Source organism: Mobula birostris, chromosome 15, assembly GCF_030028105.1.
Source record: "Mobula birostris isolate sMobBir1 chromosome 15, sMobBir1.hap1, whole genome shotgun sequence".
Lineage (NCBI taxonomy): Eukaryota > Metazoa > Chordata > Chondrichthyes > Myliobatiformes > Myliobatidae > Mobula > Mobula birostris.
In genome coordinates this window covers 7,928,033-7,949,284 of record NC_092384.1, presented here as the reverse complement: position 1 = coordinate 7,949,284, position 21,252 = coordinate 7,928,033, and the positions used below count along the sequence as shown (strand labels likewise).

The 21,252-nt window shown below is 41.5% G+C and overlaps 1 protein-coding gene across 3 annotated transcripts in view; it reads right to left on the bottom strand.

Annotated features, from left to right (window-relative positions):
- Positions 1–500: 500 nt before the first annotated feature.
- Positions 501–21,252, bottom strand: part of sf3b3 (splicing factor 3b, subunit 3) — a 51,492-nt gene continuing 30,740 nt past the window's right edge. For 2 of the 3 annotated variants that reach the window (XM_072279289.1, XM_072279288.1), the window contains exons 19-27: positions 14,402–14,576; positions 12,076–12,281; positions 11,568–11,724; positions 10,892–11,017; positions 8,438–8,650; positions 7,102–7,200; positions 6,057–6,200; positions 5,222–5,326; positions 501–954 (exon numbers count right to left, since the gene is read on the bottom strand). In XM_072279289.1, coding sequence (XP_072135390.1) covers positions 814–954; positions 5,222–5,326; positions 6,057–6,200; positions 7,102–7,200; positions 8,438–8,650; positions 10,892–11,017; positions 11,568–11,724; positions 12,076–12,281; positions 14,402–14,576 — 1,366 coding nt within the window. In that variant the 3' untranslated portion in view covers positions 501–813. Of the gene's footprint in view, positions 955–5,221; positions 5,327–6,056; positions 6,201–7,101; positions 7,318–8,437; positions 8,651–10,891; positions 11,018–11,567; positions 11,725–12,075; positions 12,282–14,401; positions 14,577–21,252 lie in introns of those variants that run through there. The other variant, XM_072279290.1, reaches the window with a different exon arrangement.

The window sequence follows — 21,252 nt, the reverse complement described above, 5'->3', positions numbered from 1 at the left end:
GCTTTAAAGATAACGTCAAAATCAGCCTGAAGAAATTCAATGTTACATCTAAAAACTGAAGACATTGCACTCAACATGTGGAGGAATCTGTTCAAGAGGGAGCTGCGCTACATAAGAGTAATCTTTGCAGAGAACAAGCAGCAGCTACAAAAGGCGAGACTGTACAACCAAAAGACCCAACCACTAACCACAGTCACTTATTGTTAGCCACTCTGCACAAGAATATGGGAATTCAAGTTTGGCCTGAGGACCCCATTATCCTGATAAGTCATACTAGATACTATGATGAGTCAGTCAATTAAGAGAGCGCTGCTCTCAGGTAGTTAGCAATTCTGATAACCAGTGAACAACTATGCACAACAGACAAAAACATAACATGACCCTGATGACAGCATATGTAAAAAATTTACTCAAAGGTTGCAAAATATGTACCACCCTGATCTTATTGTTTCCTCTCAGTATAAAAGAATCAAATTGTAGAAGAAATACAAAGCAACAACTTATTAAAACTGGTATTTTATTTTACGGTAGACACACTGGAAAGCAAGTTTGTCTTAGGAAAATGGCTGCTATTCACACAGCAACCTCTGAAAGCACTCGCAAAACATTATATCCAGCCTCCACCCCTGTGTGCTCCCTCCCACTCAAAGACTTTAAACATTTTTAATGTACAAAACCATATTTACAAGGAAAGGTTACAGTCCATTCAATATTGATAAAACTTCATCCAGGTGAATAGCGAGAGTACTGGCATTATTACTATCTCCTGGCATTGTATTGACTACCAGCACCAGTTATTTAACACAGTGCACTTTAGAATGCATAACGTGTTCTGATGTCTTCCAGTTTTTTGGACACCTCAGCTGGTGTTCTGTCCAACTCTTCTGCCACACTCTTTTGTTTAACCGGATCCATAGAGTTAAACTGCTCACAAAGATCACCATCAATTACGTTCTGGAAAGGCAAACAGAAGTACATTAATCAGGTCAGCTCAAGCAGAGGGAATAGAACATAGAAATCTACAGCACATTATGGGCCCTTCAGCTCACAATGTTGTGCTGAGCTGCTCTAGAAACTGCCTACAATTACCCTAGTACATAGCCCTCTATTTTTCTAAGCTCCATGTACCTACCTAAGACCCTACTGTATCCGCTAAATAACCAAATAAAGCATGAAACAGGAACAGAGGTTTAAGTCTCAATTTTAAAGTAATGTATCATTTCAAGAGGACGAGAATATAAAAGCAAGGATGTAACGCTGAGGCTAATTTATAAGCCATTGGTGAGACTTGTAGTATTGAGAGCAGTTTTGGGCCCCTAGTCTAAAAAAGGATGTGCTGGCATTGGAGAGGGTCCAGAGGCAGTTCACAAGTAATCCTAGGAATGGAAGGGTTAATGTATGAGGAACATTTGATGGCTCTGAGCCTGTACTCACTGAAATTTAGAACTCGGGGTGGGGTGGGGGTATCTCATTGAAACCTATTGAATATTGAGACATCTGGATAGAATGGATATGGAGAAAGATAGTGGGGGAGTCTAGAACCAGAGGGTACAACCCCAGAATTGAGGACATCCATTTAGAACATAGATAACAAAAAATTTAGCCAAACGTTGGTGAATCTGTGGAATTCTTTGCCACATATGGCTGCACGGGCCATATCACTGGGTATATTTAAAGCAGAGGTTGATAGGTTCTTGACTGGCAAGGCTGTCAAATGATGCGTGGAGAAGGCAGGAAAATGGGGTTGAGAGGGATAATAAATTACACATGGAATAGCAAAGCAGACTTAATGGGCTGAATGGCCTTATTATGCTTATCTTATGGACTCAGTAAAGATACACATGGACAACTGAGAATAAAGATGAACCTCACCTTCCCCATTACTCTCCAGTTTATTGGCATATGTTTCAGTCATTTACACTGGCTACTTTCAAGGCAAACCCAGAAACGCAGGCAGTAACTGTCTATGACTGAGGTAGCTCTGGTTGAGAGCAGGGAGGGTAAAGGGGAAGAACCATACCAGCATAGCCAACATTCTTTTGACATAAGAAATCAGTCGAGTATTTTTGTAGCAATAATTATAAGCATTTTATATATATGCAGTACCTGTGTCAAAATATCTGCCACAGCTGCTTTAATTTTTTAATCTAACAATTGCTTGCTTTTGAAAAGAATTTCTCCTCCTTACTCAGCAGCAGTTAGATCTCAATGATTATACAATATGCCCCATGGGAAAAAGCCTGTACAAGGAAGCATAGTTCTCATTTTTTTTTTAAAAAATAACCCCAGGAAGTACATTTCAAACCTTTTCTAAATGAATTTTTCATCTTTACTTTGACTGGATATAATTCTGTCTGCTCATGAGCCAGACTGCATTTATATGAGGGAAAATTAACAAAGAATCCTGCCACCCACATAGTCAAGGCAGATGGATTAGACAGTCTGTGCTGTATATTCAGACTGAAGTGACAGTAGAGGTGTCACTGTGCCCTGCATACTACAGGCAGCATCTCCTGATTAATTACTGGCCGGGAAGTAGGAACATCGATGCTGATGCTTGGTCCCGACGAACACATGAGGATGGAATGAGGAGAGGGAGAGCGTTCCTGCCCCAGGGATGAAGGCAGAGGGAAAGGAGGGGCAGGATCGAGCTGTGGATCAATTGGGAACTTCTGATGACGCCATTCCCCAAGTTTACTGTAACCTGACTGCTCTGAAGACATACCAACTGCCGGATTTGAGTTCTGGGGAAGCGGCAGCTGCTCAGCAAGATAGCCCAGGCATCAGTACCATCTGGTCAGCGGTCGAAAAGGGAGACGTGGCTCAGGCAGAGAAGACGAAACATGCTGTGGTGCCTCCATTTCTGAAAGAATGGCCTCGGATGGCATTGCAGAAACAAGTCCTATACCAGGTCACGTCACCCTTGGACTGACCTCCACATTGCCAGCTGGTTCTGCCCGAGAAGTATTGGAGGATTGCACTGAAGCCACTTCATGATAATTCTGGACATTCAGGGGTTGAAAAGACCTATGCATTGCTCAGAGACTGGTTTTACTGACCCTGAATGAAGTCGGAGATTGAATAATATTGCAAGTCGTGCATTTGATGCATACAGCAGAAGATGCTACCTACGCAGACAGCTCCCTTGTCCCACTTGCAGACTGCGGGGCCCCTGGACCTAGTGTGTATGGATTTCCTGTCAATAGAACCCGATGCCAGCAACATGGCAAAGGTCTCAGTCATCATGGACCACTACACTAGATATGCACAGGCTTTTCCTACCAAAGATGAGAGGACATCCATGGTGGCCAAAGTGGGTATTTCAATTATTATGGGCTCTCCAAGCGATCAGGGACAGGATTTTGAGAGCAGGCTTATCCATGAGTTACTGGGCATGCTTGGAGTTGAGAAGTCAAGGACCGTGCCCTATCACCCGCAGGGCGATCCCCAGCCCAAGAGGTTTAATCAGACTTTGCTAGACATGCTCAATCAGCAAGATCAGGTGGAGTGAACATCTTAGATATCTGGTTCCCAGTTACCCAAAATGAAGCTACCGGGTACTCGCCATACTATTTAATGATGGGCGCGAGGCCAGGTTGCCCATTAACCTTTGTTCTGGGGCCGATGAGGGTGACTTACCACCGAAGACTTATCTGAAGTATGTGTCTGACCTGAGAAGAGAGCTGAAAGGGGCTTATGAATTAGCTGGGGTCACGGCTGCCAAGCAAAATTAAGGGAATAAGAGACAGTATGATCAAATGGTGAGGTTTTCCCAACTCCTGCCAGGAGACGGGATCCTCATAAGAAATTTGGGGCTACCTGGGAAACATAAGTTGGCTGACCGCTGGGCAGCCACACCCTGTGTGGTGGAGAGTCAGATGCCAAACCTAACAATTTTCTGGGTGAAACCAGAGGATGGGCATGGGTCTGTCAAGATTCTCCATCGGAACCACCTGCTGCCCCTGGGACAAGAGGTGCAGGTAGACCCAGAGCCCGACCTGGAGTCTACACCTAGGTAAGAGGACTCTGCAGAAATGTGGGGCGACTGCAGTGCCAACAGCAGGAGAGATTAAGCCAGCCGCCACCCCTGAGAGGGATACTGATTCAGAGGATGAGGACTTGAATGTGTGGTATATGCAGCCTTTTGCTAACTCCCCGTTGATTGAGGAAGAGGCTCCCAGCCCTTCTCTCGCTGAGTCAAGTGAAATTTGGGGGTGGGGGGGGGGCTATCTGTGGACAGCCTGGGTTGCAGCAGGACCCTGCAAGAGATGAAGCAGGAGTTGGCCATGGGACAGAGGGGTCCAACGAATTCTACAGACTCACCACCCTCTAAAGAAATTTCTCCTCAGCTTGGTCCTAATGAATTCTGAGGTCGTGTTTATTTGAAAAAAAGGATCAAGCTAAGTGACAGATGAGAAACCCATAAAAACACAACGGTAAATTATCCTTGCTTTTCCTCTTTAACCAGCAAAATATTCCAGAGGCACAGTGCAATTTCCACCACTGTCTGTAAGGAATTTGTACTTCCTCTCTGGAGCATGGGTTTCCTTCAGGTGCTTGGGTTTTCTCCCACGGTCTGAACACCTATCAGTCATCTTATGTACAGACACTCCTGTGCCTAGCACCACTTTACGGACATATGTAAATAAGCTACCTTATGTATTTATTGTGCTTTTTAAAGATTGTATCTTATTGTGCTGCACCGGTTCTGGAGTAGCAATTATTTTGTTCTTCCTCACACTTGTGTCCTGGAAATGACATTAAACAATCTCGAATTAATCTAACCCTTCGCTCCTAATTTGGCACATGTTCCCTCTGCCTCACTGCCCTATGTTCTAATACACACAACTCTACTACAACATGTGTCCAACAGGTGAATTAGTTATAATGCAATTGATGAATTAGGGAACACTATGCATTACATGGGCCACATTGTGCTATAGTGCTTTGACGATAGTGAATAACTGTTTAAAGTTGTGCTTTGAAAGTAACTACAGCCTGTTCTGCAGCATCGCCTCCTTCTATAGTGCAAGTTTTCTTAATGCAAGGAACGTAACTATTGCATTGTAGCAGATCTACACAATGAAACAATGAAAGCTTAGATACTCCACCAGCTAGGATCAAGGATCTATGAAGCTGCAAGACCCACAGAATAAATGAGTGATTTTTAAAAATCATTAAAGCGAGGTTTAGCAACAAGTACAACTAAAATTGGATCTACCTTCACAGGGAAGTAGTAACAGCGGAAACTCAGATGGTCACGGCCACACAGGGGAGGGTGTTCTGACCTCATGTGCATCTCCAGGTGCTGAAAGAAATCATGGTCCTGGGCAAAAAATAGATCAAATTTTAGTTTAAAATGGATTGCAGAAGCTCAATGAACTCAAGATTTACACAAAAAACTACTCCCTTAATGTCAATGTAGCTATTTTTGCAGCACCATTTTGGGGGAAATACACTATCCCAGAAAGGAATGGGAAAGAAACCAATTTGATCAATGTGAGAACAATGTTATAGCCATTCTCAACAAATTCAGAGACATTTATTTCAGCCACTTACACAAGAATGGAGCTCTCTCAATAAAATGCACCTCCAAGCACATTGACATCAACCCAATACACATCAAAAATTAGAAGCATCCAATGTCTTAAAAATATTAAAAGTGAGATAATGGCTCTTTTTAAAGAATGGTCTCAAAGTCTTTCAAGTTGTTGTGATTTAGCAATGGGTTTGAACCAAGGGTGCTGGCCTTGCCACAGCTATATTTGAATGTAATGATCAATGACTATGGCACCTGTGAGATAGGCGGGGTGGGGATGCAAACTGCCGAAGAGTTACTGCTCCAACTGCCATCTAATCAAATGTTCTAACACAACGTTGGGTTAACAGTCCATTCCTGACATGGTTTATATTATCTCACATTAAAAAGATGCCACTTTTGGAAACATCTGCAACTTATCAACAGAAGTTTACATTTCCAACAAAAGAATTCAAAATAAAAATTACATCACAACACCAACCAGGAGTTACAGCAACTAAGACTTAAAGAAAGCTACCTCATGTGATGTGAACGGGACCAGGATCCCAATGCCCCCAGAGAGCGTTGTGTACACAAGAGATTCTGAACCACCAGGGATTAATGTTGTCTTCTGCAGGGAAAGCACCGACTCTCCCACATGATAATTAACAATGATCTCGGCCTGAATAAAGAACAGAATTAAGTTAGAGAACCACAACATGTTAGTGAAGGATGAAATGAATGAGTTAGCCAAATGTAGTTCGAGAAGCACAATGCAGGCTAATGCAGAAAAGGCTAGAAAACCCACTGTGTGATCACATCATCATTCACTACTCTTAAAGGTTTCCCACAATGAAGGAAACTTAGCACATTATTGATGCATTAAATGTTTACTTTAACACAAGAAAGCACACTCAACATACGGTGGGTTCTGAAAGCTGCAATGTAATTTTCAAATTCCAACTGCAGCTCACTTCATATGGATCTTGTCTAACCCCACTGTCCCATCATCACATCCTCTATGTTAGATTCTAGCAATGTCTCCGTAACTGATGCCCCCCCCCCCCATGTCCCTTCTTTTCTTTTTATGGTTAGGTTTAAACTTACTACATTCCAATCTTCAAGAGTTTTCCAAATTTAGACAAGGGTCTCAACTTAAGATACTGAACATCCATTTCCTTCCAGAGATGCTGCCTGACCTGTTGAGCTCCTCCAGCAGTTTTTTTTTCATTTTCTGGGTATTCTAGTTAATTCCCTTGCTGCAGAAAAGACCCCAGCCCTACTTCTGATCCATGTCACTGCATTGTGCAATAACAGGACATGATTCTAGGTGTGAATTGTTTGCATCTCATGACTTAAGACAGTTGATTACTATAATTATGAAAATATAAGCACACTTACTGTCAATTATTTAATGGCCACAGCCAGGATTGCTTATGCCAATAACAGTTATAACAGTTCAAATTTTACTACACATGAATAACGCACTCGCAGATAACAAATCTCTCTATTTGAGTGACAACACACGCCAATGCTATACTTTAGGCCTATGCCCAGAAATCACAGCAACAGCAGCAGCATACCTTCTGGGAAGCTCCATTGAGAAGACCTCTATCCCACAATGCCTTATTCCCCGTGGGATCCTCGTCAACATCATCACTTGTGTTTGGTGGCAACCTCACCTGCAGTGGTCAAAGTTGCTTCTTAATAAAAATTACTTGTACTTCTTGTCGTCTTCTCCCAGAGACACACATAGCATGCTAAATAAATCATTTTAATGCACTGCAGAGGTGCTTAATCTAAGAAACACAGTAAATAAACAGCCAGTCAAAAGAGAACATAATGTATGGCAGAAATCTTGGCCTAAAACATCAATTTCCTCCACTGATGTTGCCTAACTTGCTGAGTTCCTCCAGCATTTTGTGTGTGTTGCTCTGCACTTCCAGCTGCTGCAGAATCTCTTGTAACAATGTATGACAGTTATTATTTGGGACACTTAATTTGTCTTTGTATTTTTAAAACCACACAATTTGTATGAATGGGGCTCTGATAGTTTACAACATAGCTTCAAATCGCATAAACTGCATACATAAAAAGGACAAACAACAGGAATTCTGCAGATGCTGGAAATTCAAGCAACACACATCAAAGTTGCTGGTGAACGCAGTAGGCCAGGCAGCATCTGTAGGAAGAGGTGCAGTCGACGTTTCAGACTGCACCTCTTCCTACAGATGCTGCCTGGCCTGCTGTGTTCACCAGCAACTTTGATGTGTGTTACATAAAAAGGACAGTGACTATGAAGCACGAGCTCAGATAAATGTCATCTGGCCAATTACCCATTCATCTTTCTGTTGACTTCACAGGAATTTTGGGCTAAACTAATTGCAATTCCTACAAATGTCCCATACGGGAGGAATTTTTCAAACGTAAGTGTAGGATAGGCAACTGTACTGCAGAGATTCCAATCGGTAAGTAAATTCTGTAATCACAGCCAAGTAATTAGTAAGAGAACCTCAGTGATCAAACACTTTATCTTATCAAGGGCAAAGAGGAAAAAAGGGAGATGAAAATCAGCCTGCATACAGGAATTCTCTGGTGGATAGTTTATATTACACAATGGGGCCACAACATTCTGAAGCAATTACATCCCTCACTTTTTCCATAATGTGTGTAATAACAGATGAATGGATTTCTTATGGTTGAATAACCTCTGTAACTGCTTCCTATATCAATTCTACTTTGATCGCCAAATCGATCAGGGAACCAAAGGCATCACTTTCAGATTCAGACACAACTAATCAGCTATTCAGCAGCTACCTAAAACACAGTGCCCCAAAGCTCCAAGAACATGGCTAAGAATCGAACCTCTGCCAACTACTCAGATCCACAGGGATTAAGAGAGTGTAAAATTTCACTTACCACACTGATGTTCCCGAATTTATCAGCACCTGCCATGGTTTCGTAGTCTAAGAGACAAGCCGTGGTGATCCAGCGGGGTAACGTATCGTCAGCAAAGATGATAAGCTGGTTCTCATTTCTTTTATAACGGATCCAGAAGAAACTTTCTTGAACATCTGAGACAATCACCCTATGCCCAATGGTGTGGATTGCCACAATAAAATTTGGAATGTGCTGAAATAAATGAAGTTACACATGATGCTCAATTCATAACAAGATTTTTTTACTTCTGGTTTTCCAGCAATGCTGCCTTCTATACTCCTTTCACCTGGATATGATTTGCAAAGTAATGGCCACAGTATTACCTCTAATGCAAAAAAAATTAGAAGAGGGGAAAAAGATAATTTCTCCTTTCCTGCTATTTTCCCCTTTCCCTTGATTTATCAGTGGCAACGTAGCGAGTTTGAATTTTCAATCAGCTCTTCACCATCAGGATCAAAAATAACAGAAGCACTAACAGCAACATTTTTCAGGAGCAGCAGTTTTACCGATTCTTGTTTGCTTCCTATCAGTATCGATCCCATAAGATGCAAATTATTCCTCCACAAATATCACTCTAATATCCAATAAAGTGGTGAATGAAGGAAGGGTGTCAAATGCTGGGTAATAAACTAGAAGGCATCAGTATAATTAACTTTGTGCATTCAGATTAAGAGCCAGTTGCAATGAAAATGACCAAACTGGGAAGCAGACTTTTCTGGTGAACACTGCAGGCCAGGCAGCACCTATAGGAAGAGGTACAGCATCTGCAGATTTCCTTGTGTTTAAGCAGACTTTTCTGGTTGCTTCACTGGAAGAAGAGTGACCTCAAGGGAATCAAGGAAATAAGGAGTAGTGCAAAAACGCAGGGCTGAAGTTAAAAGAGCAGCCATGAACTTTCTGAGCTGTATAGCCCATTCTTGATTTTATTTCTTATTCTCTTCCTCATATATTCAATTTAAATACATCTTGAGAAGCTGTTAACAAGGTAATGGTTGTGTGTGAAATCTGTTCTTTTTCTTTAGGTACTTTGATATAGTTTATGGATATCTACTACAACTACGTCAACTCAGGCCTAGGGGGCTGGCGTCGAGCACAATGATGGACTCTCCACTTCTCCCTCTCCCTCATCAGAGTGTCCAGTTCATCTACGTTAGCCACGCCGCTGTCTTCTAGGAGTGTGTTGACCATAGTCTTGGGAGGGTGCCCAGGGTTCATCCTCCCAAGCCTGGGCTCCCATTTGACTAGGCTGGCAGGTAGCTCAGAGTGGCATAGACAGTGCCCCGCTAGTTGCAGTCTTCTCGCCTCAATTTTAGTGGTGAGCATCGGTAGGTCGTCATAGAGCTCGACATTCGTCATGTGCTGTTGCCAACTCACGTCAAGAGCCATCCGGATGGCTTATGGATATCACTTTCAGCAAAATAGGGAGTTAACTTTACCTATGGATTAGACAATATCTTTTCATTTCACAGTGCTAAACACTGTACCTTGAGCTGTCAGTGTACAGTTGCAGGAATAAGCTTCTGAACCCTTTGCAAATACTTGATATTCTGTATTAATTACCCTTAAAATGTGGACTGATCTTCATCTAAGTCACAATAATAGACAAATACAATCTGCCTAAATTAATAACATAAAAAATTGTACTTCATGTCTTTATTAAATATATTCTTTAATCATTCACAGTCCAGGCTGGAAAAATTATGTGGTCGGGCATCCTTTAGCATCAATAACCTCCGCTAAACATTTTGTATAACAGCTAATCAGACTTGCACAATGGCAAAGAGGAAATTTAGACAATTCCTCCATTAAAGACTGTTTCATTGCCACAGCATGAATTGGCTGAAGGTCTGGACACTGACTTGGTTATTTCAAAACACAATTTTTCTTCTTTTTAAACCACTCTGTTGAAGAATTACTCTCATCTTTCAAATCACTGTCTTGTTGCATCATCCAACTTATATTAAGCTACATGTGACAGACTGCTACCCCGACATTCTCCTGTAAAATGTCTTGATACAACTTCAAATTCATTGTTGGGCACGTGGCCAAGTGGTTAAGGCATTTGTCCAGTGATCTGAAGGTCGCTAGTTCGAGTCTCAGCGGTGTCCTTGAGCAAGGCACTTAACCACACATTACTCTAGTGTCTGTGCGAGGAGTGGTGCCCCACACAGACTTCCAATCAGCGCCCAGTAATCTGCCAGTGGTTATAATAATCTACTCAGTACTACCACCAACATTGTCCAAGTTAGTCAGTACGCATGAAGTCCAGGTTCTTTGCTTTGCCAGAATACCTTACTTACTCGCTTTCTATCACAATGTGGAACTTGTGGAGTATTATTGCAACTGGCCTTGCATAATTGGATCACAATTCATGGCTATCAGCTCTAAACAGATTAGCCACAGAAAACACCCAGAAACCTTTAATAGTTGTACCTTATTTTCACACTTTCTCAGCAGCTTCTTCTTCCCCAGATCGTAGATGCGCAAGAGCTTTCCCAAACCCACAAGAACACGGCCCTGGAAAGGGGCAATTGCCGTTGGAACGTCTTCAATGGATGTCTGTTGCAGGAAGATTGAGGGTAAAGGGAAGAGAATCAAGATAAAAATATAAGTACAAGTACATGTGATTATATCATTGACTATACAAATTACTATAGTTGTTTAATTGCAAATATCAAATTACATTATATTGGTTGGTGCTAAAAGTTACAACTGAAATTCACAAACACCCTGTGTTTGATCTTCCTATCAAACTAGAATAATGGTAATTAGACTTGGATGCAGTGCCAAGTTTTGTGTCACATACACTACTGGGACTGTTAAAGCAGTTCTGAACACTCTTGAAATTGGGGCTTTGTTTCCCAATATTTAACCAAGTGAGGCAGGATAACATCCAACCAAGAAGCATTGCAATCATAATCAAGTTTGACTGTACACAGATTCTAAGCCAGTGGAGTTACTGGACAGAAAGGCAAACAGAAGCAAGCTGGAAATATTCCACAGAAACAGGTTCAACAGAAAGATCCTGTGTTACAAATACTGGAGACATGAGAAAAAAAATTAAAATATGCAATTTGTAACCTCTCTTTTATATGCACTGCAGCCTCACCTTGTGCACAAACTCAAGTTTCTCACCACTGTTGATTAGTTTGTATGTGTAAATGAATCCACCTCCAATTGAACGAGGATTGAGGATCAGGTCCTTGCCGACCCCAACTAGAACATACCAATCATCACCACCATTTGCAAACTTGCAAACAGCAACACTGGAAACACAGAACACTGGTGTTAATATAGGCCAGCTCCTCAAAGAACATACCTGACCCTAATCTCAACACATTCATGGAAAGGAATAAAAGACAATCTAAAATTACTGAAACATCAGTTTACACATTCATTCAGATTTTTGAGAATATGTCTTGCTATTAATGTTCTATGGGCCCTGCTCCCTATAACTAAGAAAGTATCGAAGATATTCAAATTTATGAGATGCCCTTACAGTAATAATGTGACATCCATTTTACCTTTTAAAAACCCACGTATTCAGTAATTTTAACCAAAAGAAAACAAGTGGCAATTTAGTAATGATTATATTAAAGTAGCTATGTTTTGCATACCTGAATGCTGCCTCATTCTGTTCCAGCTGGATCTGATCATACACGTTGCCCTGAATGGGGTTCATTACTCGAACAACTGACGCCCACTGTCCACTGCCTGCCTTGGGGGATCCAAATATGGATTCAGGCAAATTCTCATTCAAGAAAGCAGCTGCCATCTCCGCTGCCAATTCTCGTTCATCCTCTCCAGCTGCTTCTACCATTTCCTTTAAAACAGGTGATATTTGCATTATTTTAGGATGACACAGCAGGAAAAATAATCTATGTAACTACGTTTTACGCTGTTAAGCGCAATAAATCAATAACTCAAATATCTACACAGCTGAGAAAATACAACTCACAAATACAGAGGATTAGGGTTAATTGGGCCATGTGTTAATCGGGACAGCTGTTTATTTGGGATGACACTTAAAGAAAAAATCGAGAAAATAGCCGGGATTCCCTTCATTTATTTGGGACAGAACATTGTTGGCAAACAGTTTCTAACTAGCATTAGTCACCTGCATTTGAGTGGTGGTTAGACACCACACCATGCTTGGAGCAACCAGCTTTTAAATAGCATCAGCTGTGTGTGTTTGTGTTCATAAAGCAGTGAGTTTTGTCACGGATAGTTGGTGAGAAACAGGAACTGTTTTGCTCACCAGGGGTTCCAAGCACTCAGGCTTGGAGATGTCAAAAACAGACGGGAATGAAAATAAGATGATTTCACTGCTTTAACAAGTTAAGAATTATGAAAGTATCAACAATCATCTTCAATATTACAATAACAATTGGAAGGATGCAATATCTATAAAACATTGCATGACAGTAGTTCACTATCTGTACTAGATGGTGCGTTGATTTTGAACACGGCAGATATATTCCTGTGTCGATAACTATTAGGAACTAATACAGTTTTATAGTACTGTGGAGCCTTTGGCAGTGTTCTAATTTATTCTGTATTTCATTTAAGAACATTAAGTTGTTACTCGGTCAAACAGTTTGACCTTCTCATACCTCTCAACTAATTGGGACAGCCACTTAATTGGGCCAAAATGTACTGGTCCCAATTAACCGAAATCTACGGTCCACAGTGCAGAAGTCTTGGACCAGAAGGCCCAATCTCAAAATACAAGGATCTCCCTTCAGAACAGAGATGAGAAGGAATTACTTTAGACAAGAGTGGCAAATCTGTGGAATTCACCACAGACTGTGGAGGCCAAGTCATTGGGTATATTAAAGCCAGAGGTTCTTGGTTATCGAGGTCACTCTGAACTTGCTGCTCTCCACACTTACCCTTGCAACAGTGGAACTTACCCTTGCAAGCTGAACACCTGCCACACCACCATCTCCCTTACTATCATTCAGGGCCACAAACAGTTCTTCCAGGTGAGGCAACACTTCACCTGTGAGTCTGTTAGCATCATCTACTGTAACCGGTGCTGCCAGTGTGGCCTACTGTACACCGGTGAGTACTGACATAGACTGGGAGACCACTTCACTGAGCACCTTCCACAATAAAAAGTGTGACTTACAATGGCCACTCATTTCAACTCTACATCCCATTCCTATATGTTAGCCTTCTCTACTGCCACGACAAGGCCACACTCAGGCTGGAGGAGCAACACCTTCCTGGGTAGCCTCCAACCTGATGCCATGAGCATCAATTTCTCCAATTTCTAGTAATTTATCCCCCTCACCATTCCTGCTTCCCTTTCTCACCTGCGTCCTTACCTGCCCATCTCCTCCCCCTGGTGCTCCAGCCCCTTCGCATTCTTCCATGGTCTTCTGTTCTCTCTTATCAGATTCCCTCTTCTCCAGCCCTTTATCCACCAATCAACTTCCCAGCTCTTTACTCACTCCTCCCCCTCTCCAGGCTTCACCTATCACCTTGCACTTCTTTCTCCCTGCCCACTTTCTTACTCTGACATCTCCCCTTCCTTTCTGGTCATGATGAAGGGGCTCGGCCTGAAATGTCAACTGTTTACTCTTTTCCAAAGATGATGCCTGACTTGCTAAGTTCCTCCAGTATTTTGTGTGTGTTGCTTTAGATTTCCAGCATCTATTCAGATTTTCTTATGTTTGTTGATAAAGTTTGTGATCAGTAAGCCTGTCAAAAGTTACGAGAAGGAAGTAAAATGGGGTTTAAGAATAATAAAATCAGCTGTGATGGAATGGCAGAAGAACTGATGGATCAACTTGCCTAATTCTTTTCCAATTGTCTTATGGTCTAAATATACAAAGAAACAACCTATCCAGTTATTTTTCTCATACCGTTGCATAGTAACTAGTATTTTGTTATTTTTATTGGATTGAACAGAAACTGCAGCGATGATGATTAAGTTACCTCAGCCATTTGCTGTTTGCGTTGGGCTTTGGTGGCCTCAGTGTAAGCATTGTGATCAGTCTCAATGACAATGATATTGTTGCTCTCAGGGTGAATGACAAACTTCCTCGGAGTATACTGCAGAGAAAAGGAAACCTGATTGAATACCGCCCCCAGCTTCTCCAGAGCCAAGATTCTGGAAAAAAGGAAATGGGGAAAAAAAATAAATAAATGAAAACCTTGCAGTTCACAATCCCCTGTACCACACACACACTTGCATTAAAGCATTATCTTATACCCCCTAAGCAAAGTTAAAATAAATTATGGAGTCACAATGAAACAAAGGTGAGAAAGAAAAAACCCGCATTTGGTCTATTCTCCAGCTGAATGAATGAACATTGCCCAACTTTTCCAACTACAAAATCATTTCATTATTACAGGGAAGAGAAACATAGTGTCTTGCAAAAGAATTCAACCCCCCACAACCCCATATAAAATATATGGAAGTAGGATTTTTTGAGCTAATCAAAAGAAAATTTCCAAAACCTGTCCTCAATTTACTAAAAATTAAAAAAAAGAGGCTGAAAAATTATTCATCCCCTTTTATTACAAAGTTAACTTTCCTCGGGTACAAGTACCTTACCAACTCACCCAACTTGCTGACGTAGAAAATTAGAGGATCACCTGTCTTCAATGAATTCATAAGGATAAAACACCCCCTTTCTCTGTAAGGTTCAACAGTACGGTAGATTTTCAACAGACCAAACCAGAATGAAGACAAGAGCATTCAAGACAAGTCAGAGAAATGATAATAGAGAAGCACAAATCAGGGAAAGTATACAAGACCATCTCATAGGCACTGAACATACCTTGGAGCTCAGTGCAGCCCACCATGAAAAGAGGAAAAAATATGAAATCACAGCTAGGCTAGGCTGTCCCTCTAAACTTAAGGCACTAGAGAACAATGGCACTTATTAGAGGCTTTTGCGATGCCAACAGTCACCCTAAGTGAGCCACAGAAGTCAGTGGCTGCAACTGGAGATGAAGTTCATGGCTCCACACAATCTCTAAGGCCTTGCACAACAAAGATATTTATGGAAGAGAGGCAAGCAAGGAGACACGGCTAAAATAAAAAAACATATTCTTGCCCGTAAAGACTTTGCAAAGCATCACTAAGAAGATACTGTAAAGATGTGAAGGTGGCTATGGGATGAGAGTAAAGTGGAACTTTTTGGCCTCAACACTAAATAGTATGTGTGGCGTAAAGATAATACTGCGAATCAGCCAGGTAACGCCATCTCTACTGTAAAGTGTGGTGGAATAAACATCATGCTGGGGGGATACTTTTCAGCAGCAGGGACCAGAAATCTGGTCAGGATTGACGGGAAGATGTATGTTGCTAAATACAACGAAATCGTGGATAAAAACCTGTCAGCCTCTGCCAGAAAGCTTTAACTGGGGAGGAAGTTCGTCTTTCAGCAGGACAACGACCAAAAGCACAACCTGCGAGCAATTTTGCAAGTAGGAATAGGCAAATTTTGTGCAAGGCTAATAGAGACTTACAAAGCAATGGTCTTTGTTGGTCCTCCCCACCCCACCCCACCCCCATTTTGTGAACTCAACTGATTTTTGCTCTGGGATAATCTAAGCAGAACAATTGAATGTGGACACCAAGGAGCTTAGGTAATGACCTGCTAAATCCGAGACCATTCTCAGACATCAATGTAACCTGTATTATGTAAAGTGCCAGACCTACCAAAGAAGCCATCTGGAATCAGGTTAGACTCAGTGTCTGAGTCACCTGCTTTGACTGGATTGGACCAGTTAAGAGTTGAAAGGAGTAAATACACAAGGCTGGGGGGCAGAAATACAAAACAACGTTGGTTGTAGTCCTGGACTACAGCCATTAAGAAGGTGACCAGGTAGGGCAGGTGACCTTGAGCCAATAGGATGGAGATCCGTCAGTTCAACTGATAGGGAACACGATAAGAGTCAGGAGCTCCAAATATATTAAAGCAATGACTGGATAGAAAGTTCACCATCAGGGATGTGAGCTGCTCCACAGACGTGGAGATTTGAAATGGGACAATGAGGAACATTTGGCCAGCAGCAGAAACTCCTTTTTAAACTATTATATTTTCTGTTCTTTGACTGTTCATGGATTGTCAGGGAAACTTAGGCATGCTCAGGGATATTTGTGTAATTTCACGTTCTTCCTTTAAGACCATAAAGGTACTTAACGGTATTTACAGATTCTCTCTGTGCCTCCTTGATCATTATTACAAGGGATAATTCTTGTAACAAGACAACATCCTTTATCCAACTTTCCTGGTAACTTCCTTGAAAAACTCTACCATGCATGAAAACATGTTGACTATTCTTAATCAGTCAAAGTCTATCCAAGTACTCATATCCAGTCCTCTAGAATACCTTTCAATAACTTGCCCACTACTCAGCAAAGGGGGATGAATGTGATACATTTTGCAGATGCTAGAAATCCAAAGCAACACACCCAAAATGTTGGAGCAACTCAGCAGGTCTGGTAGAATCTATGGAAATGAATAAACAGTCAATGTTTTGTGCCAAGACTCTTCCTCAGGACTGGAAAGAGGGGGAAGACAACACAGCAAAAAGGTAGGGGAAGGGGAAGAATAGCTAAAAGTTGATAGGTGAAGCCAGGAGGGTAAGAAATGTAAAGGACAGGAAAGGAGGATAGCTGGAAGGCGATAGGGGAAGCCAGGTAGGTAAGAAATGTGAAGGGCTGGAGAAGAATGAATCTAATAGGAGAGAAGAATGGACCACAGGGGAAAGGAAAAGAGGAGTGGACCCGGGGGAGTTGATAGGCAAGCAAGTAGAGATAAGGAGCCAGAATGGGGAATAGAAGAGGGGGAGGAGGATGAAGTGCTGACATTTCAGTTTTTGAATTTTTAGTTGGCGTGCTTTATAACATTCCCTGCTTTTTTGGCTCTACTGTGGGGGGAAAAAAAAGAATGGGGTTACAAATAAGAATTCTCAGTTAAACTGATGGAAATAAAGGTTGTAATACTCATTTATGTGAACAGAGGATTGGGGGATGAATACTTTTACAAGGCACTGTATAACACAACCTCTAGACAAGGTTATACACTAAATATTTTAAATGGTTTAAATATATGAAGCAAATCCTGCTAATAGTACAGCATTTTAAATTTCAGAAAACCTTTCAGAAGGTCCCTCATACTAGAGAAGGGAAAGCCAAACTGCATATATAGTTTCAAGAAGAGTTGTGCCAAATGGAAATGTAAACTGGCAAGAGTTACTTTTCCGGGAGTTGCTAGCTAGTCATGGACAAAAACCAGAAAATAAATTAAAGGAATAATGGAGCATTTATATCTGTATAGTGAGCCAACTTTAAATCAGAAACTTTAAAGTAATCACAAGGTGTATCAGGTGAAACACAGACTAAATAGATCATCATTTTTTAAAGTTGACCACTTTGGATTCTACACTATTTATCTAGATTAAATCCATTTGCTACTGACATTAATTTTTTCAGTTGTTTAACTACACTCCATCACACATGATATATTTAATCATTCTGAAACTGTATCATCATTCTTCCAATAATTATCATAGCAGTCTTTAATGAAAGTAAACTGCAGTAGCAGACTGGGAGCAACAGTCCATAAACAGTTCTTAATACAACTACTTACTAAACTACCAATCTGCGTATGGAGTAACAGCAATTGGCATTGCAATTTTGATCTTGGTAATCTTTCCCCATACTGATTTTCAACTTCTAAAGTTGAATGAGGTGTGTTTCTCCCTTGACAGATGCCCTCTGACCTGCTAAAATACTTCCAGCATTTTTGGTTTTTATTTCAGACTTTTAGCATGTGCCACATTTTTCAATTAGCTGAAAACTCTTTGGTTTCTTGGCAAGTCAGGATTGTACCTTAACTATGGTCATCAGCACAAAACCATGTACATCTTTAACTCTTGCCAGATCAATAGTTAGGCGAGCCATGGCAATGTGACTCATGATTAACTGGATAGCTTTTTAGAAATAGGAATATCAGTCTATCAAATGACTCACTGAAAATCAAAACAACAGCAGATGCCCAAAATATGAAATTGAAACAAAATGCTGTGAATACTCAGGGAGCATCTTTGGAAAGAAAAAGTTAACATTTCAGTACTGAGAGGAGGATAAAACAAGGTAGTATGAAGCTGCAGGAGAATTGCATAGAACAAAGGGGAAATTCTCTGATAGAATGAGGCCATATTTACCTTGGGGTAAGCTGTAAACACAAACAGGTTAATGGGGACATCAAGGGAGGTCTTTTTACCAAGTGCATTATTGCATGCCACTAGGTGTTAATAAAGAGATAAAGTGAGACTGTCAAAGATGGAGGGCCCAGCATATTCTGATACAGACAGAATAAGTCACTGCAACATGCCCAGACAGGCCAAGAATTGTTCTTTTCACTTAAGTTGCCTACTTAACTGCAGGAGGGCACAAAGAGATCAGAGAAAGGGTAGTGTTATGAAATAAAGTTGCAGGCACCTGGAAGCTCAGGGTCACCACCAAAATAAACAAAGGTGCTCCAAGAATTACTTGGATGAGAAGCGGAAAGATAGGTTTAAGTCTGCAGATAACACAAAGGTTGGTGGTGTTATGGATAGTACAAACAGTTGCCAAGACAGACTGTAGGCTGAGCTGGGTTGAGAAGTGGCAAATGGAATTCAATCCACAAAGGTATTAAGTGATACACTTTGCAATGTTGGTTTGAGGGCAGAGTACAGAGTTAATGGGAGGATTCCTAACAGTGTGGATCAACTTCTTGGGGTCTAAATCCATAAATTCCTCAAAGTTGCAGCACAAGTTGATAAGGTGGTTAAAAAGATGCATGTTGTGTTGGCCTTCATTAGTCAAGGATTAAGTTTAAAAGCCATGAGGTAATATTGCAGCTCTAAGACTGGTTAGGCCACACTCGGAATATTGTGTTCAGTTCTGGTCACCTTATTAAAGAAAGCACTTGTAAACTTTAGAGGAGGTGCTGAGGATAGTTATCAGGATGCTGCCTGGATTAGAGAACACGCCTTATGAGGAAATGTTGAGTGAGCAAAGGAGGATGAGAGGCAACTTGTTAGAGGTGTACAAGATTATGAGAGACATTGTAAGTGCCTGCCATTCTATACCTAGACAGCATTTCAGGAAATCTGATCACTTGGCTATACTCATTCTACCTACAGACAGAGGGTAAAGAGTAAGACTCCAGAGATCAGGACAAAAAAAAAAGTGGTTACATGAGGAAGAAGAGCGGCTACAGGATTGCTTTTGAGTCGATAAAATGGATCACACTCAGAACCAATACACCACGGTTGTCACAGAGCTTATCAAAACAGTCATTGACGAGTATGTCCCCACGATATTATTCAGTCTTCTCCAACCAGAAGCCATGAATGAATCACCAGGGCCAGCTCAGTAGCATTCAGGTCTGGTGACCAAGGAAGATACAAGAGGTCCGGAAAGCCACTTCACGGGCAAAGTGGCAAATTCAGATCAAACCTGAATCGTTGCAGGATGCTCAACAGCTGTAGCAGAGCTTGAATGCTATCACCTGCTACGAACAGAAACCAAGCAACATAGTTGTCAACAAGGCTTCGCCCCCAGATAAGCTCAATGACTTTTACATTTATTTTGATTGCCAAAACATGGGAGGAAACTTCATGGACTCCCACAGCCCTGATGACTCCGTGACTTCAGTCTTTGAAGCTGACGTGAAAGCATCCTTCACGAGGGTGAACCCATGGAAAGCATCCAGCCCTGACGGGGTACCTAGTTGAGTTTACTATAGATCTGTGCTGATCAACTGGCTGGCTGGCATGTTGACCTGTAAATTTAACCTCTCACTTTAGTAATCGGAGGTACCCACCTGCTTCAATCAACCTTCAATTATCTCATTGCCGAAGAACAACATGGTAAACTGCCTCAATGACTATTGTCCAGAAGCACCTGCATCACTCTGACAAAGTGCTTTGAGAGGCTGGATGATGAAACATCAACTCCTGCCTAAGAAGCTAACTGGATATGCTCCAACTTCCAAGCAGCACGACAAGCCCAGCGCAGATGCCATCTCAATGACTCTTCGCTCAGCCCTGCATCAGAAAGCTCTTCATTGATTACAACTTGGCATTCAATACTATCATCTCCTCAAAATTAATCAATGTGCTTCAATACCTTGGCCTCAATACCTCCTTGTGCAAAATTATCCTCAATTTCCTCACTTGCAGACTCCAATCAGTTCAGATTGACAACATCTCCTCCACAATCTCCATCAGCACAGGTGTACAAGGCTATGTGCTTTGTGCCCTAACTATACATGCTTTATACTTATGACTGTGAGGTGAAGCACAGCTCTAATACCATACTTAAATCTGCTGATGAAACCACTGATGTTGGATGAATCACAATGGCATTGGAAGAAAAGAGACTGAAAATCTGGCTGAGTGGTGCTACAGCAACAAACTACACAATGTCAGCAAGACCAAGGAGCTGATTGCTGACTTCAAGAGGAAGAAACCAAAGGTCCATGAGCCAGTTCTCAATGGGGGATCAGAGATGGCGAAGGTCGGCAACATTAAAATCCCTGGGGTTATCATTTCAGAGCATCCGTCCTGGGTCCAGCACATAGGTGCCATTACCTCTACTTCCTTAGAAGTTTGTGAGGATTTGGCCTATCACCTAAAACTTTGACTAATTTCTAGATATGTAGTGGAGAGTATATTGACAGGTTGCATTGTAAGACCACAAGATGTAGGAGCAGAAGTAGGCCATTCAGTCCATCGAATCTGCTCCACCAATCATGGGCTGATCCAATTCTTCCAGT